Below are 20007 nucleotides of genomic sequence, written 5' to 3'. Positions count from 1 at the left end.
TGAATCAGAGATACTAAATGGTCTATTTTAATGTCATAAATATAAATATGTACAAATATGTGTATTTCTGCTAATTCTGAGTGATTATTCTTATGATTTAATCTTCTAAAATGAATATAAGAATACTCAATTATGTTCTGATTTAAATTTTCTCTCCTGTGTGAAAGAAATTCAGTAAGGTCAGTGCCTCCAATACCTTATGTTATCATCAGAACTTCTTTTTTAAACCTTTCTTTTTCATACATTTCCCAGAGAATGGTAAGGAACAAAAGAAGCTAGTCAGTTTGAAAATATTTCCTAATTTCCATTGTGATTTTTCTTGACCCATGGATTGTTTTTCTTGTTTAATTTTCACATAGTTGGCATTTTCTGTTTTTTGTAATTTCCTTTTAGCTTATTTCCACTATGGTCAGAAACCATACTCTGAATGGCTTAAACAGTAGTGGACAATAATATATAGATAATAATATCTAGTTGACTACAATAATAACCTATACGTGATTGGAGTCAAATTTTTCTGTGGTGATTGAATAGTTTAGGAATGAGGTTAAGATATTATTTAGACTTTTTCGTGATATATATGCTGTATCATGTTTCAAGGGTTACCACTGAAAAAATTAAAATATGAAACTTAAACATTTGGGAAGAGAAATGAATTGGGCCTGGGGAAATACCTATAGAGATAGAAGCCCAGAAAACACAAAGCTTAGAAAATGCAAGAAATGGAAGCTTAAAGATGGTAAACCAAGTCCTAATATATGAAGAATCACATGAATATAAACAGACTGAACTTGTTAGTGTCAGATTGATTTTTTTTTAATCCAACTATATGTTGTTTAGCAAAAAAAGACACTTGTGAAAATAAGGACGTTGAATGGTTGAAAGTAAAAGAATGAAGAAAGAAATGCCAAAAAGTCTAAGTTTAAATAATATCTTAACCTCATTCCCATACTGTATTCATCATTTCAGTAGATGCATAAAAAGAATTTGATAAAATTCTGTACTCATTAATGATAATAACTCTCAGAATACCAACCAGAAAAAAGTGATATAGCTATATATTAATATATGCTAAGTTTACTTAGCGTGAAAGTGACAGTTGTTCAGTCATGTCTGACTCTTTGCGACCCTACATGAACTATACAGTCCATGGAATTCTCCAGACCAGAATACTGGAGTGGGTAGCCTTTCTCTTCTCCAGGGGATCTTCCCAACCCAGGGATCGAACCCAGGTCTCCTGCATTGCAGCTGGATTCTTTACCAGCTAAGCCACAAGGGAAGCCCTAACTTTAGCATATATTAACTTATATTAGGCTTTAAGAGATAAAATTTTCTTCACAGATACAGAGAGTAATTACATAAAACAGAAAGTTTGGTTCAACAGAAAGATAATAGTTCTAACTGCACCTAACAAAATAACCTCCAAATAGTAAAACAAAAATTGATACACCTACATGAGGAATCTGTAAATCCACTGTTAGTGGGAGATTTCCAATGATTTCTATTACTAATAGATAAAGAAATTTTATAAATCAGCAAAGAGAGGGTTTGAAGATATCATAATAGAAATAAATATAAAAGTTTTAGAGTTGAAAGATAATAAAAAAACTTCCATATTTAAATGTGTGGAGGGCAATGAAAAACAGTACTTGGAGGGACATTTACTGCCTTAAATACTTGTATTTGAAAAGAAGAAAGGCTAAATATCTGATCTCAGATGTTATAAAAACAGCAATATTATAAATCTAAATAAAGGAGAAAGAGAAAAGATATCTTAAAGAGCAAAGACGAATGTAAAAATTACAGATTTCAAAAATAGAGAAAATATCAAAGACAAAAGTTCTTTGAAAAGCCTAAGGTGGTGGAGCAACCTTTGGTGAGATTGATCAGGAAGGGAGAGAAGACATGGATAAATGATATGAAGAATGAAAAGCACACAGAAAATACAAATTAGCTTAGGTGAAAAAAATGTTAGAATACTGTTAACCACTGAGTTCCAATAAAATTGAAAATCTACACAAAATTAGTAAAATTGGCTCAAGAAGACAAAGAAAGCCTGAATGATATTGTAACTATTAACATAACTTATACAATAATTTTCACAAAGAAAACTTGAGCCCCAGGTGATTTTATAGATGAATGTTGTCAGCCTTTCAAAGGAGTGATAATTCCAATCTTAAACTTGTCATAGAGCATGGAAAAGAAATAATAATCCTTAAATCATTCTGTATGGCTAGTTTAATCTTGAGAACAAAACCAGTTATGGACAGTATCAGGGAAATTACAGACTAGAATCATTTATGAACACAAATGCAAAAATTCTAATTAAAATATGAGCCAACCACATCTAGCAACAAATGAAAAAGATAAGATCCCATGAACAGGTTTATCCAGGGAATACTAGAGGGTTTAAAACAGTAGAAAATCTATAAATATCATTTGTCACATCAACAGATTAAAGGAGAAAAACTGTATTCATCATTTTAGTAAATACAGAAAAAGAATTTGGTAAAATTCTATACTCATTCATGATAATAACTCTCAGCATACTAGGAAGAGAAGGAAATCCTCATTAAAAAGGGTATCCATCAAAATCTCACCATAGATGTTAATGTAAATGGGGAGATACTGAAAGCATTCCCTTTAAGAGAAAGAAAAGGGTGCCTACTAGCATTGCTTCTATTCAGTGTTTTACTGGAGGTCCGGATCCAGCATAACAAGACAAGAAATTAAAAACATAAGCATCAAACAATAGGAATTAAAATTTACTTATTTATTTATAGATAATATGTTATCTACATAGAAAACTGAAAATGAGCTATAGATGCATTAGAAATAATTATTTTAGCAGTATATATGTCCATAAGGTCAATATTAAAAATCTATTAGCAACAAAGAATTAGAAAACTTGTTTTATATTGTGGTAAGACATACATATTGTCATACATGTGGTCAAGAAGCAACAGTTAGAACTGGATCTGGAACAACAGACTGGTTCCAAATTGGGAAAGGACAGTATACTGTCACCTTGCTTATTTAACTTATATGCAGAGTACATCATGCAAAATGCTGGGCTGGATGAAGCACAAGCTGGAATCAGGATTGCTGGGAGAAATATCAATAACTTGATACCACACTAATGGCAAAAAGCAAAGAGGAACTAAATGCCTCTTAATGAAGGTGAAAGAGGAGAGTAAAAAAGCTGGCTTAAAACTCAACATTCAGGAAAGAGCGCCGGGAGGAGGCGGCCGGACCGAGAGCGCCCGCGCGTGTGGCGTGAGGGGAAGCCGCTGCCCGCCCCCGCTTCGCCTTCCCTTCTTTCCCCCTCCCCGCTCCCCCCCGCCCCCCGCCCCCACCGCGGAGCAGCACCATGTCGGCGCCGGCGGCCAAAGTCAGTAAAAAGGAGCTCAACTCCAACCACGACGGGGCCGACGAGACCTCAGAAAAAGAACAGCAAGAAGCAATTGAACATATTGATGAAGTACAAAATGAAATAGACAGACTTAATGAACAAGCCAGTGAGGAGATTTTGAAAGTAGAACAGAAATATAACAAACTCCGCCAACCATTTTTTCAGAAGAGGTCAGAATTGATCGCCAAAATCCCAAATTTTGGGATAACAACATTTGTTAACCATCCACAAGTGTCTGCACTGCTTGGGGAGGAGGATGAAGAGGCGCTGCATTATTTGACAAGAGTTGAAGTGACAGAATTTGAAGACATTAAATCAGGTTACAGAATAGATTTTTATTTTGATGCAAACCCTCACTTCGAAAATAAAATTCTCTCCAAAGAATTTCATCTGAATGAGAGTGGTGATCCATCTTCAAAGTCCACTGAAATCAAATGGAAATCTGGAAAGGATTTGACGAAACGGTCAAGTCAAACACAGAATAAAGCCAGCAGGAAGAGACAGCATGAGGAACCAGAAAGCTTCTTCACCTGGTTTACTGATCATTCTGATGCAGGGGCAGATGAGTTAGGAGAGGTCATCAAAGATGATATTTGGCCAAATCCATTACAGTACTACTTGGTTCCTGACATGGATGATGAGGAAGGGGAAGGAGAAGAGGATGACGACGACGACGAAGAGGAAGAAGGATTGGAAGACACTGATGAAGAAGGGGATGAGGATGAAGGTGAAGATGAAGATGATGATGAGGGGAGGAAGGAGAGGAAGACGAAGGAGAAGATGACTAATGGAACACTGATGGATTCCAACCACTTTTAATTTTCTCCAGTCCCTGGGAGCAAGTTGCAGTCTTTATTTTTTTTTTTTCCTCCTCTTGTGCTCAGTCGCCCTGTTTTTGAGGTCTCTTTTCTCCTTTATACAATGGTTCACAACTTATTTGGGGGGGGGAATACCTTAAGCAGAATTCAGTGGGACAAGAATCTCTACCCCTTTCTGTTCCAAATTCATTTTTATCCCTTCCTGTCTCAACAAAAACTATGGAATCAACACCACCATGCTCTGTGGGAAAAAAAGAAAAACCTGCTCCCTTAGCTCTGCTGGAAGCTGGAGGGTGCTAGGCCCCTGTGTAGTAGTGCATAGAATTCTAGCTTTTTTCCTCCTTTCTCTGTATATTGGGCTTAGAGATTACACTGTGTCTCTATGTGAATATGGACAGTTAGCATTTACCAACATGTATCTGTCTACTTTCTCTTGTTTAAAAAAAGAAAAAAAAACTTTAAAAAATGGGGTTATAGAAGGTCAGCAAAGGGTGGGTTTGAGATGTTTGGGTGGGTTAAGTGGGCATTTTGACAACATGGCTTCTCCTTTGGCATGTTTAATTGTGATGTTTAACGGACATCCTTGCAGTTTAAGATGACACTTTTAAAATAAAATTCTCTCCTAATGATGACTTGAGCCCTGCCACTTGATGGAAGAATCAGCAGAACCTGTAGGATCTTATTTGCAATTGACATTCTCTATTGTAATTTTGTTCCTGTTTATTTTTAAATTTTTCTTTTTGTTTCACTGGAAAGGAAAGATGATGCTCAGTTTTAAACGTTAAAAGTGTACAAGTTGCTTTGTTACAATAAAACTAAATGTGTACACACACACACAAAAAAAAAACTCAACATTCAAAAAACTAAGATCATGGCATCCAGTCCCATCACTTCATGCCAGATAGATGGGGAAACAATGAAAACAATGAGAGACTTTATTTTCTTGGGTTCCACTGCAGCCATGAAATTAAAAGATGCTTTTTCCTTGGAAGAAAAGCTTTGAGAAACCTAGACAGCATAGTAAAAAGCAGAGACATTACTTTGTCCACAAAGGTACATCTAGTGAAGGCTATGGTTTTTCCAGTAGTCATGTATGGATGTAAGATGGACCATAAAGAGGGCTGAGCACTGAATAATTGATGCTTTTGAACTGTGGTGTTGGAGAAGACTCTTGAGCTTCCTTTGGATTGCAAGGAGATCCAACCAGTCAATTCTAAAGGAAATCAATCCTGATTCTTCATTGGAGGGACTGATGCTGAAGCTGAAGCTCCAATACTTTGGCCACCTGATGCAAAGAGCTGACTCTTTTGAAAAGACCCTGATGCTGAGAAAGACTGAAAGCAGGAGGAGAAGGGGATGACAGAGGGCAGGATGTTTGGGTGGCATAAATGCCTCAATGGGCACGAGTTTGAGTGAGCTCCGGGAGATGGTGAAGGACAGGTTGCCTGGCGTGCTGCAGTCCATGGGGTCGCAAAGAGCTGGACGTGACAGAGTGACTGAACAACAACAGCAGAGACATACATAATATGAAATTTACCATTTTGTCTGTTTTTAAGTGTACAGGGGCATTAAGTACATTCACACTGCTGTACAACCATATCACCACGAAAATGATGTTTTTAAAAAACATTTACATAAAGACTATAAGCTGTCTAGGCATAAATTTAGGAAAGACTTAAAAAGAAATTTTGTGAGACTTTGTTGAGAGAGAAAATATAAATAAATATATAAATAGACTGTGCATGGATGGAAAGACTTAATATCATAAATGTTTTCATCAGGTTTATCTCTGAATTCAATATGATTCCAACCAAAATCTCAACAGTTGTGTTGTACTTGACAAGGCTCATCTAAAATGATAATGGAAAGGCAAAAGACCAAGGGTAGTGAGAACCTACTGAAGAAGGAAAAATGGTGGACGAATATCTTAATAAGAATATGAAGATATGATCATTAAGAAAATGCAGTATTGGAAAAGGGGTAGAGTGACTGGTGAAGCAGAATAGAGAGTTGGAAACAATCACAGATAGATGAAACTTTGATATACGACAGATGGAAAAGGATGCATTTTTCAATAAATGGTGCTGGGACAACTGGTTATCCATATAGGAACAAAAGTGAAATTAGATCCCTGCCTCATACTATCCGTATAATCAATCTCAGATGCAAACTTTAAACTCTAGAATAGATTAGACCATCTTTAATAACTTATAGTAGGAAATGAAAGTAAAAACAAGCAAGCCTCCTTCAGAAAGAAAAAAAGACAATAATGGTATCAGAAAAGAGGTAACATGCTCAACATCATTATTAATCAGATGAATATAAGTGAAAACTACAGTAAGATCTTCCACCCTCGTAAAAGAGGGAAGAATGAAGATATTTGACAATACTACGTGTTGGAGGGGATATTGATCAGCAGGAAGGCTTGAATTTTGTTTGTGGTAGTGTAAAACATACCGTATTGTTGTTACCACATGAATTTTTAAATTCAAATACTCTCTGACTCAACTTCTAGCCACATACACAAGAGAAGTTCTACACATGCTCTGGGACATGTACATAAGTGTTCACAACTGAACTGTTTACAATAGCAATAAGCTTGCAGGAACCAAAATAACCATCAATGAGGAAATAGAAAAATAAGTTGTAGTGTATTTCCAAAATGGAATACCAAGCGCCATGTAAAGTTAATGAATTTTAGCTATACTGAGAAGGATAAATATTAGAAGTATGATATTAACAAAAACAAGTCCCAGGAAATTACTACAGTAAGATACCATTTTTATAGAGCTCAAAACAAGCAAAATTAACTGTATTTTAGGTATGCCTACACACATAGAAATAAAGAATAAAACTATGTTTTAAAAAAAGAAGGGGATGAATGATAGGGGGAGATTAAGAATGAGAAGGAACCCATAGGTTGATGCATGTTAATATGACTTAGGTAGTCAGTTCATTATATGTTTTATAACTTCTACATCTATTGTAGATAGTATTTTATATGTGTCAAATAATATAATAAAGCAGTGTCATCAGATTGTATATATAAGGATGATCATGGTTATATAAGCATTGATAAGACAGAAAGGAAACACGTAGTGTTTCTACTTTTTTGACTTTAATTTTTTTCCCAATGGGTTGTGTGACTTATCACAGAGCAAATATGAACCTTGATTATTTATTAAATAATTTCTTTTTGCCAAAATTTCAGAGCTCAAAAACAATAGATTTCCCTGATATTATAGTTGAAAGAAGAAATCTGAAGGAGAAATCAATTGAAATTTGGTAATATAGGATTATTAGTGTTTTTCTAAATAAACTCAGTTTTGCTTTTATCCTTCTTTTCCTTTTTGAGCTTTGTAAGAAGGATTATGGGGCTTCCCAGGTGGTGCTGGTGGCAGAGAACCCACCTACCAGTGTGAGATACGCAGGTTTCAGTCCTTGGGTTAGGAAGCTCCCCGGCGGAGGGCGTGGCAGCCCATTCCAGTATTCTCGCCTGGAGAGTCGCTTGGACAGAGGAGCCTGGCGGGCTGCAGTGTAGATGATTTGACAGTGGCCGCAGCAGACTACTGACAAGTACTGTCACATAACAAGAAAAGCAAGAATAGCAACAATTTTCAAGGCTGCACTTTTTTTATTCATTAATTTTAGGATCAATTATTACCTACTACATATGATGAAAATTCTTTTTCTGTGAAGGATTCACATTATGTAAAAGCATAGTTATGGATGCCTGTAACAGTTTGGTGATAGGAAGAGATCCTTGGGTATAATAAGGGTATGTGTTTACTTCTGTGAGCATTTGAAGATAGGTCCTTGCTCCTCTTGTTGTCAAAGATCCCTGGGATTCAGTGGAATATCTGTTGGTTGTCATCATCCTAAGTTTTTCTAATCTTTTTTTCCTAAGCGGATGAAAGCTTTTCTCTTTAGCAGGTTCGTGCCATCCAAACAAGCAGCATTCAGGAGTGGCCAGAACCCAAAAGGAGGGAGAAGATGGCTCTTCATACAGCAAACGGTACAACCCGAGCATGGTTACGGCCGAACTTCAGCGGCTGGCTGAGAAGCAGGCGGCCAGGCAGTACTCTCCGTCCACTCACATCAGCCTCCTCACCCAGCAGGTATGGACACTTCGGGGTGTCATGGAGCTTTTAACCATTGGATAGGGTTGACTCCATGGTACTCTGTCCTTCCCTGTCTTTACTAATGCCCATATGCTGATGCTTATTGGATGAATGTTAGTTGGTTTTTTGAGCTAAAGAATGTTAGCTAAAAGTGTTCATCTTCAGCTTTAAAGAAAGGATTTCTGTTACAGGTATTGCAAAGTTAAGTCTGCTGCTTGCTGTGATGTAGTTATTTCGTGGACAAATAAACTCAAATGTTCAGTTGTAAATATACTTTTAAATTATCTTTAAAAATAATTTATTTCGTTGGTAAAATTTTCCAGTGAGTTCTAGTCTTGTAAATCTTTTTACCAGAATGCCATAACGTTACCTTTTACTTTTTAAACTATACTACCTTTCATCTCTTGATGTCAGGATGTTTTCTGGGCACTGATTAATGAGTTATTCCAATAAGCCCTCATCCAAACCGTATCATTCTCCCCATTTTTCAGATGGGGGAAACTGAGGCTAAAAGAGTGATATAATCAAGGTCATCCAGCAAGCTTGATGGATACTGGGATTTTGACTTTTATGTTGTATATATGTTGACTAGCTTACAACACAGTAAAGTTAGATGAAACTTTTAAGAACTATAGGATTCTTTTAGGCCTTCTTGCTGATTATCTCTGCAGTATTTAACTGGAAGTAGAAGTCATATTTTTTCCTTTTTCTTAATGCAAAATGGCATCAAAATCCTCCAAAGGAATTATTATAATTCAAGTCCAAAGTTATAGTTTTCTCTATCTTCATAGTGTCATATTATTTAATTGGTGACAACTTCTCTGTGCTGACTTCAGTCATGTCTGACTCTTTGTGACCCCATGGACTGTAGTTTGTCTGCCAGGCTCCTCTGTCCATGGGATTCCCCAGGCGAGAATACTGGAGTCCGCTGCCATGCTCTCCTCCAGGGGACCGAATCCACGTCTCTCATGTCTCTTGCATTGGCAGGCAGGCTCTTTACCACGAGCATGACCTGGGAAGCCTGACAATCCGCTACTGATAATCAAATCTAGGAAAAAAGTGAAGCCATGACTACTTCAAGTGCATGTTAAAAGCAGGCAACACACTGCTCCCTGGTGGTGCCCTACTTTTCTGTGTAAAATTACGGGCCATAATTCAAGCTTTACTTCCGCCTCATCCCAGAGTGTGAGGTTGTGTTGAATTTTCTTTTTCAAATCTCTAATAGTTTGAAAGGTGTAGCTAAAAAGCCTAATGTGAATTAGGAAGTGAAGAATCTTGTACAGGCAGTGTTGAGACTTGAAAGTAATTAATAGTTATATTTTAGTGACAGAATGATGTGAAAAGAAAATAGAATGAGAAGGAATTGTGAAATGTGCAGTGGCTATGAGGAGGGGAAAGGACCGGTGATCCACGACACTGTTTTCACTGGGTCACTGACTAGAGTATGTTTCTAGTTTTTAATGAGCAACTAGAAGCACTAGACCTCAGTTGTGACCTAAATCAAATCCCTTATGATTATATAGTGGAAGTGAGAAATAGATTGATGGGACTAGATCTGATAGACAGAGTGCCTGACGAACTATGGACAGAGGTTTGTTACATTGTACACGAGACAGGGAGCAAGACCACCCCCAAGAAAAAGAAATGCAAAAAAGCAAAATGGCTATCTGAGGAGGCCTTACAAATAGCTGTGAAAAAAAGAGAAGTGAAAGGCAAAGGAGAAAAGGAAAGATATACCCATTTGAATGCAGAATTCCAAAGAATAGCAAGGAGAGATAAGAAAGCCCTCCTCAGTGATCACTGCAAAGAAATAGAGGAAAACAATAGAATGGAAAAGACTAGAGATCTCAAGAAAATTAGAGATACCAAGGGAACATTTCATGAAAGATGGGCTCCATAAAGGACAAAAATTGTATGGACCTAACAGAAGCAGAAGATATTAAGAAGAGGTGGCAAGAATATGAAGAACTGTGCAAAAAAGATACTCACTACCCAGATAACCATGATGGTGGGATCACTCACCTAGAGCCAGACATCCTGGAGTCCAAAGTCAGGTGGGCCTTAGAAAGCATCAGGACCAACAAAGCCAGTGGAGGTGATGGAATTCCAGTGGAGCTCTTTCAAATCCTGAAAGATGATGCTGTGAAAGTGCTGCACTCAATATGCCAGCAAATTTGGAAAACTCAGCAGTGGCCACAGGACTGGCAAAGGTCAGTTTTCATTCCAATCCCAAAGAAAGACAATGCCAAAGAATGCTCAAACTACCGCACAATTGCACTCATCTCACATGCTAGTAAAGTCATGCTCAAAATTCTCCAAGCCAGTCTTCTGCAATACATGAACTGTGAACTTCCAAATGTTCAAGCTGGTTTTAGAAAAGGCAGAGGAACCAGAGATCAAATTGCCAACATCCACTGGATCATCGAAAAAGCATGAGCGTTCCAGAAAAACATCTATTTCTGCTTTATTGACTATGCCAAAGTCTTTGACTGTGTGGATCACAAGAAACTGTGGAAAATTCTGAAAGAGATGGGAATACCAGACCACCTGACCTGCCTCTTGAGAAATCTGTATGCAGGTCAGGAAGCAACAGACTTCCTGATGGAAGTTAATGTCCATCTTCTAGATGGACATGGAACAACAGACTGGTTCCAAACAGGAAAAGGAGTACGTCAAGGCTGTATATTGTCACCCTGCTTATTTAACCTAAATGCAGAGTACATCATGAGAAACTCTGGGCTGGAATAAGCACAAGCTGGAATCAAGATTGCTGGGAGAAATATCAATAACCTCAGATATGCAGATGACACCACCCTTATGGCAGAAAGTAAAGAAGAAGTAAAGAGCCTCTTGATGAAAGTGAAAGAGGAGAGTGAAAAAGTTAGCTTAAAGCTCAACATTCAGAAAACGAAGATCATGGCATCTGGTCCCATCACTTCATGGCAAATAGATGGGGAAACAGTGGAAACAGTGTCAGACTTTATTTTTCTGGGCTCCACAATCACTGCAGATGGTGACTGCAGCCATGAAATTAAAAGATGCTTACTCCTTGGAAGGAAAGTTATGACCAACCTAGACAGCATATTAAAAAGCAGAGACATTAGTTTGCCAACAAAGGTCCATCTAGTCAAGGCTATGCTTTTTCCAGTGGTCATGTATGGATGTGAGAGTTGGACTATAAAGAAAGCTGAGTGCCAAAGAATTGATGCTTTTGAACTGTGGTGTTGGAGAATACTCTTGAGAGTCCTTGGACTGCAAGGAGATCCAACAGGTCCATCCTAAAGGAAATCAATCCTGAATATTCATCGGAAGGACTGATGTTGAAGCTGAAACTCCAGTACTTTGGCCACCTGATCCAAAGAGCTGACTCATTTGAAAAGACCCTGATGCTGGGAAAGATTGAAGGCAGAAGGGGATGACAGAGGATGAGATAGTTGGATGGCCTTACCGACTCAGTGGAGATGAGTTTGAGTAAACTCTGGGAGTTGATGATAGACAGGGAGGCCTGGCGGGCTGCAGTCCATGGGGTTGTGGAGAGTCGGACACAACTGAGTGACTGAATTGAACTGAACTGAGAAGCACCGAGACATTAAGAAATTTTCTTTGCAATTGTAGTAGAAGTCATAGCCAATATCAATGTTTACATATTTTTACCTATCATTTGGTAGCCGACAAAGCTTGCCAAAATGAAAGGATCCTGATCCTGTGGGAATCCAAGGTGACTGTGTCCTTATCTCTAGAAAATCATTCGCATTCAATCTGTTTCATCTAAGAAGAATTTAGTGGCAGTGAATTAAAATTCCATCAGACTTCCCTTTATAGGGATCTAAATTCACTTAGACGTTGGCCTTAACTTTTTGGTTAATAAAGAGGGTGGTTAGTGCAGTACTGGAGCAGGCATTGTAGTGGGAAAGGGACTGGATTAGCGTCTAAAGACCTGCCTTCTTCTACTAGCTGTGTGATCTTGGGCACTTCACTCAAATTCTGTGCACCTCACGGTCTTTATTTGTTGATGAGGAAAATACAAGGTCATGAAGGCAGTATGCAAAAACCTTTCTGTAAAGTCTACATGCTGTATGCTTGGAAAAGATCGCTCTTTCAACTATAGAAGGCTCTTAATAACTAAAGGTTTGTGATTTGATTTGAAGTCAGTTTTTGGGTTAAACATTGTGTTACCAAAATGAATGTTCCTGTTGAAAATCTCAAGTTATGTGTTATTTCTCCTCAGAGAAAGTAATTCCTTAATTTGGAATTTGGGAAATTCTTCTATTGTTCTTTTTCTGGTAAATAATAACATGTTATAATGACTTAATATGGGCCCTGGGACATCTGTTTACTAGCCATTTCCTTTTGCTCCTAGCTGTGTTTGAAACAAAGTGCCTTGGTTGCTTATTTACTGAGACAAGTGATAAGGTGTCTGTGGCTCTGGTGAGAGGCACGCCTCCAGTCAGAACGTGCTGAAAGGTCCACTCTCCTCTCCGGACTTGGGGTGTGAACCTTTAACTCAGCTCACCAGAAGCAACTCTGTGTACAGTAATTCCTTCAAATGTTTCTAATTTCCTCTTATCGGTCATTAGTTCCTTATTTTCAATTCCTATTTTGCGTCTGTGCTTTTTTTTCATGAATATTTTCTTCCCTCCTTCTCTGTTCAATAGGATATATTCTTTCTGTTATAGTTTTTTAATTGGTCATCTTCTTGTTTTATCTATGTTAACGTCCTTCTTTCTGCATTCTACAGCTTTATTTTGGTATTTCCTCCCAATTTCTTGAATTGAGTACTTTATTTTCACTCATTTCTTCTTTTTCTTTATGTGTCTTCTTTTTTTTTTTTTTCCCTATGTGTCTTGCTTGAATTATATGCCATGTTGTTGTTCAGTTGCTAAGTTGTGTCCTACTCTTGTGACCCCATGGACTGCAGCACACAGGCTCCCCTGTCCTTCACTATCTCCCAGAGTTTGCTCAAACTCATGTCCATTGAGTCGATGATGCTATCTAACCATCTCATCCGCTGTTGCCCTCTCCTCCTGTTGCCATCAATCTTTCCCAGCATCTGCCTTCAATCTTTCCCAGCATTAGGATCTTTTCCATTGAGTCAGCTCTTTGCATCAGGTAGCCAAAGTATTATATTCCATAAGCCCTGATATATATCTCTATATTACTTTTCCTGGCAAAGTGTTAAGAGATCTTCCACTAAATAAGGTATGCTGATTTAAAATTTTCATGCTATCTTGGAAGATGAATATAAAAAAAATTGAAATTTGGGGCTTGTCTGGCAGTCTAGCTTTTGAGACTCTGTACTTCCATCCCAGGGGGCGTGGATTCATTCCCTGGTCAGGGAACTAAGATCCTACGTGCGGTGTGGCATGGCCCCCTCCCCCGAAAAATTGAAATTTGAGGGAATTTCTGAAAAAGAGTTCCTTTATATTGTCTATGATTTCAGCTACTTGCCCATTAAAGCTTTTAGTTGCATTTTCCATAAAACTTTTTATTCAAATGCATTCTTTTAACTCATTCATTCAAAAACATTTTATTACACTCTTAGGAGTGTTCCAAACCTTAATGCTAAGCCACAGGGATGATACAAGACAATAGATCTCAGTGTGAAGTAACTCACAGTGTGGTATGGGGAACAGCCACATAACACAGGATAGAATGTGTTATTAGAATGTGTTATGGAATGTACTCGCATGGGATATGCTCCAGTGTTTCTAGGGAATAACAAAACCACCAGAGGGTACCTAACCCAGCATGTGGGTGGGAGTGCCAAAGCCGCCTTCTTGAAGAGATTACCCCTACACTGAATCTTAGGGGTAGGCAGGTGGGTGGCAGAAGAAGGGTGGGGCAGGCTCCAAAAGAAAAGCTTACATGTGTGTACGTGGGGAACCAGAAAGCTGGTGGTAAGCGATGCTGGAGCATAGGGAGTCAGCAGAAAGCAGCTGAAATGGACGCCAGAGGAGAAGACAAGGGCTGATTCAAGGAGCACTTTGAATGACCTGTGAAGGAACTCGGCTGTTTATCTCAACAATGACCGGGAGCCACAGAGACAAATGGGCCTTGCCTTTTAACTGTCTCACTTAGGTAGCTAGGAGGAGGATGGGTTGCAGGATGAAGCAATGGCATCCCCTTTTCCTCCCTGCTCGCTGGTGAAGATGCTGAGGAACAGTGTGAATTAGCCAAAAGAAAAGAAAGCAAAGTACTCGGACAACCTACAAATTTATAAAACTTTAAGTTGCCCATCATTTGCATTAGAGGCTAGATTCTTACGAATTTATTTGGCTAAAAACAGGACTTCATTTATCTTGTAACTACTTTTACTATTTCTGCTATGATTTAAGCTTATTTATAGCCTAGAGCATACAAGAATATTGACCTTGCCCTGCCACCACAAAGTAGCCACCGTGGCCACTTTGGAAGTGTTTGCATATGCTTGGAAACTAGAGTTACATGTTCTCCATGTAGGATTATTCAACCTAACAAATCTGAGCAGAGGGAAGGTCAGATTTAGTTCTTTCCCTTGGCATGTGAGAAGCTGGTTATCTTTGGGGGCTGGGATCCTTTGGAAATGAGTGTGTATGTCCCTGAAAGCAGGGTGCTCTAAAACCATCTTTTGCTGGTTGGAGAGAGAGCCCTGTGGCAGGTAGCTGACAGCATGACGCTGGAGTAGCAGCTTGACTGTGAGATCTCGCTGTCTTTTCCTCACCCCCGTGCCAGGAGAGGTGTGCTTTACAACTGCAGCCCTCTGCACACACGGAAGCAGCCCTCTGTGGTTACCACTGTCAGTGAACAGAAGAATGTGGCAAAGGAGCCCAGCTCTGCAGTGAGGAGAGGGAGGCGGGCAGACAGAGGGAGCACCGGCCTCTCTGTGCGGGCCAGTGTGAGATTGCAGGACCAGCTATCACTAGGAGCAGCTCCAGCTCTTCCAGCCTGGGAGTTTAATCAAAGGAATAACAGCCGACCACCCAGGCGAGGCTCCGGTGCTAGCGAATGTGCTGTGTCAGGCTCTGTTCCCGGCCAGCCAGTGCCCGGGATGTGGCCGGGCCTCCTGGAAATATGCTGACAGATACATGGGAGGGAGGAGATGCTTTTTGCTTCTCCCATTTTTCATTTAGATGGAGAGGATAAAAAAAAAAGTATTCAGTGTCTTTTTACTTTTACCCCTCCCCCTGCCCCTTTCCCGCCTAGTCCTAGAGAAGGGTGTCCGCCCAGGTCGAGAACGTTGGCTCACACCCCTTACCCATCCGTTTGCACTCAAGGAGTTCTTTGATCATTTCTTCTGCTTCAGCAGTTTCCATTGTGATCCTGCTCATTTCTTCAGGGTCCAGGGTGGACCTGGAGTAGATCTCAATTTCAGAAATTTCTATTTGAAGGTGAAGCTGGCAGAGAGGAAGCACAATTTTTTGATGTGGTTACAGGTGTTTTCCAGGATTGACGCCAGCGGCCCTCAGTTATCACACGCTTGGGCATTCAGTACCGGAAATGCTCTTCCTGCCTCCTGACCGTATCTGACACGTTTGAACTATTGTCCATTTGCGTTCTGATTTTGTAATTTTTTTCCCCTAAGTGTAGCTTCTTTGGTTCTGTATTTTTCTGGGTAGAAAAGTTGTGCTTCTTTGTGTCGTATATTTTTCTCCATTTCTAGAAACAGAAAAAGGTACATGGAAAAAACAGAAGCCCTTGGGTCAGTGAGACTTTGGACAAGTTATTTAAATTCCCTGTGCCTTAATTTTCTTCTGTGTCATGTGGAGTAATTACAGTGTCAAGACGAAGTCTCCTGGACCCTTATACCTCCCTGCTCTCGGTCATAGTAACAGTTGATCCTGTCACTTCCCCAGCTCTTCTGTGTCTCTTCAGGCTTTAAACTCCCAGTTTTCCTTAGGTCGTTGACCTACTGATGGTCTCTTGTTCTAAAATAACCTTTTTTTTTTTTTATCTCTTACCATTTTGACTCTTTCTCAGAGGTCTTCCCAGGTGGCTCAGTGGTAAAGAATCCTCCTGCCATTGCAAAAGACATGGGTTCAATCCCTGAGTTGGGAAGATTCCCTGGAAAAGGAAATGGCAACCCACTCCAGTATTCTTGCCTGGGAAATCCCAAGGACAGAGGAGCCTGGCAGGCTACAGTCCATGGGGGTCACAAAAGAGTCAGACATGACTGAGCGACTAAACAAAACAGTAACTCTCAAAGGTCACTGATGACCTTGGAATTGCCAGCTTCAATCCCCTATTATTAATCCTCCTTCTCTTTTAGTACATGGCACTATTATTGACTGCCTCCTTCATGAAAACTCCCCTTAGCTTCTCCAGCCCTTCAGTAATTCCTTTGAGAGATGATCCTAATACTTCCCCCCCAAAAACTAGATTCCATGTTTTTAAAAAGCCACTGGTATTTAGACCTGAAATGTATAAACTGACAACAGCAGAGTCTTTCTGATTAAAGAAGGGCATTGCTGCCTGGGCATCTGTTTCCCCCTGTTCTCACAGGTATCCTTCAACATGCATCTGAATCCCAGAGCTCACCTGAACTTTATGCCTCTCTGTAGTGCCTCCCCTTGGGTAGACTTCCTCTTCCCACAGCTTCATCTAGTACTGGTCTGCAGATTGCTCCCAAATATACATCTTTAGTTTGAACCTGTTTTCTGAGTGTCATGTCCAGATTTCCAACTGCCTGCTAGACATCTCCATCCAACTGTATTGCAAGAACCCAGAATATTCAATGTACTTTTTAAGCATGTTATGAAAATACTCGAAAAATGTTCACTATATCTAAAACTTACCTGTTCTTCTCCCCTTTCCCCACTCTGTATCAGTGACACTGCAGTTCTCCTAGGGGCTTAGGTATAGAGCCTTTAGTTTATCAGCTTCTCTGTTTCCTCATTCTCTCTATGTCAGGGCAGTTGTTGCCAGTTCTTGTTGAGGCTGACTCTATAATTTCTCTGATATATATCTTCTCTGTTTCACATCTACTGTTCTGCTTAAGGACTTAATTATTTCTGGACTGGATCACTACAGTTACCTCCTAAATGGTCTCCCAGCCATTCTCCTCTGTTCACCCTAGTCTTTGTTCTAAAGGAATCTTTCTAAACCACCAGTCTGATAATGATACTCCTTAGCTCAAGAATCTTGAATGGAATCCTGTTATCTTCAAAGTGAAGCCCCAGCTATTGAATGTTATTCAAAGCCTTTATGTAGAATCTGGCTCCAGGTTACTTCTCCAGCCTGTCTCCTTCCCATGACAGAGGTTTTTGTGCAGCTCATCCAGAATTTTCTTAGCCTCTGTTCCTTAATTTATGCTGTCTTCTCTTGGGAAACGTTCCCCAGTCAACAGTACGTGAACCGAGAACTTTCAGATGTACAAGCTGGATTTAGAAAAGGCAGAGGAACCAGAGATCAAATTGCCAATATCTGTTGGATCATAGAAAAAACAAGGGAATTTCAGGAAAGCATCTACTTCTGCTTCATTGACTATGCTAAAGCCTTTGACTGTGTGTATCACAACAAATCAAGGAAAATTCTTAAAGAGATGGAAATACCAGGCCACCTTACCTGCCTCCTGAGAAACCTGTATGCAGCTCAAGAAGCAACAATTAGGACTGGACATGGAACAACGGACTGGTTCCAAATTGGGAACTGAGTATGTCGAGGCTGTATTTTGTCACCTGCTTTTTTAACTTATATGCAGAGTCATCATATGAAATGCTGGGCTGGCTGTAGCACAAGCTGGAATCAAGATCATTGGGAGAAATATCAACTTCAGATATGCAGATCATACCACCCTTATGGCAGAAGGCGATGAGGAACTAAAGATCCTCTTGATGAAGGTAAAAGAGGAGAGTGAAAAAACTGGCTTAAAACTCAACATTCAAAAAACCAAGATGGCATCTGGTCCCATCACTTCATGGCAAATGGATGGGGAAAACATGGAAGCAGTGGCAGATTTTCTTTTCTTGGGCTCCAGAATCACTGCAGATGGTGACTGCAGCCATGAAATTAAGACACTTGCTCCTTAGAAGAAAAACTATGGCAAAGCTCGTCAGTGCATTAAAAAGCAGAGACATCACTTTGCTGGCAAAGATCCATCTAGTCAAAGCTATAGCTTTTCCAGTAGTCATGTATGGGTTTGGGAGTTGGACCTCTCACAGGCTGAGCACCAAAGGATTGATGCTTTCGAATTGTGAAGCTGAAGACTCTTGAGAGTCCCTTGGATAGCAAAGAGATCAAACCAGTCAATGAAGCTCCAATACTTTGGCTGCCTGATGCAAAGACCCAACTAATTGGAAAAATCCTGATGCTGGGAAAGATTGAAGAAGGGAGAAGGTGGCAACAGAGGATGAGATGGTTGGATGGCATCACTGACTCGATGGACATGAATTTGAGCAAACTCTGGGAGATAGGGAAACCTGGCCTGCTGCCATCCAGGGGATCACAAAGAGTTGGACACGACTTAGTGACTGAACAACAACAACACCATATGTAACTATATTCATTTGTCCAGGCTCAGTGTAAGTGCCACTTCTCTCATAGGCATGCCATTTCGTTCGCCATACAGTTATTTGTGTTTGTGCAGATAGCTCTCTCCTTTAATGAACAGTGAGCTCTTTGGAGGCAGTATCCTTTGCTGCCTCAGAGCCTAATTCATGGGTAGTACTCAGTAAATGTGCTAATTCTACTGGACTATAAGGTACCTGACTAAGGTGGAAAGTGACCATGTCCATTTTTTCACCACTTTTCCCAACCTGGGTGTACAGTCTGGATTTGATACTTATTTTTAAAATAAATGAATGAATAATCCCCTGCCACCCCAGCCAGACGTCATCTTTCCATTGTCTATGTCCGTAGCCCTTCATTAGTCATTCCCTCAAAATATGTTATAGTTTTGCATCTCTTCTTTTCTGTTGAGTTATAATCTCTGTGATGGTGTTCTTTCTAACCCATCACCCAGCACTTGGTATGCACTTATTACATGCTTGCTAAATTGAAAAAAAATTTCTCTTCTGTGTTATGCTGGTTTTTACATCTGTTTTAAAAAACTATTTCTTTTCCATTTTTTTTTCAATACACCTGCCCTTCATAATAAAGTAGGTGACATTAGTTGAATGTCTGCTTTGTACTGGACACTGTGGTAAGTACTTTATATGCATTATTATCTCCGTAACCTTATGAAGTAGAGACTTTTTTTAACAGATGAAGAAAATAGCTGAAAGCATAGGTCACTCTGCTGAGGTCACACAAATGGCAAGTGACGGCACCAGGACTCAAACCAAATCTCTCTGACTTTATACTCTCCCTCGGTGTTTTTCTGCCTCTTCTCATTTCACACAGGACTCTCACCTCTCCTTAGACTATAGTGACTGAGCTTAAGGCCACTGTAGAGTTGTAGCCAAGCCGTCAGATTGTTTGGTAGTGAATTTGGGTTCATCGCTGAGCAGCCTCCTTAATCCCTGGAGATGCAGTGAGAGTAGATCTGTTTATCATGGTGGCGGCGGCCCCCATCGACTCAAAGACTGAATAATGAATTAGAAGTACAAGAAATGGATTTGGCCATCTTATAAGGTTTTCCAGGAATGTCTTTGGCAATTCTTGATCTGGAACTCCTTGTAGATTTTGGAACACCAAGTGTCTGTGTGTGTATGTATGTCATGTAGGTGACAGCGTTTATGAG

The 20007-nt window shown here is 39.7% G+C and overlaps 1 protein-coding gene and 1 pseudogene across 12 annotated transcripts in view; both read left to right on the top strand.

Annotated features, from left to right (window-relative positions):
- Positions 1 to 20007, top strand: part of TTLL5 (tubulin tyrosine ligase like 5) — a 308459-nt gene that overhangs the window by 119026 nt on the left and 169426 nt on the right. For 7 of the 12 annotated variants that reach the window (XM_040226042.1, XM_040226045.1, XM_040226044.1 and 4 more), the window contains one exon: positions 8161 to 8348. In XM_040226042.1, coding sequence (XP_040081976.1) covers positions 8161 to 8348 — 188 coding nt within the window. The remainder of the gene's footprint in view (positions 1 to 8160; positions 8349 to 20007) is intronic. The other 5 variants (XM_040226046.1, XM_040226052.1, XM_040226048.1 and 2 more) reach the window with 1 other exon arrangement.
- LOC120852693 lies at positions 3232 to 5060 on the top strand (annotated as a pseudogene).

The sequence above is a fragment of the Oryx dammah genome, unplaced genomic scaffold (assembly GCF_014754425.2).
Source record: "Oryx dammah isolate SB20612 unplaced genomic scaffold, SCBI_Odam_1.1 HiC_scaffold_26, whole genome shotgun sequence".
NCBI classification, from domain to species: Eukaryota; Metazoa; Chordata; class Mammalia; order Artiodactyla; family Bovidae; genus Oryx; species Oryx dammah.
The sequence above is the reverse complement of the archived record's forward strand: the minus strand, read 5'-3'. Positions and strand labels throughout refer to the sequence as shown.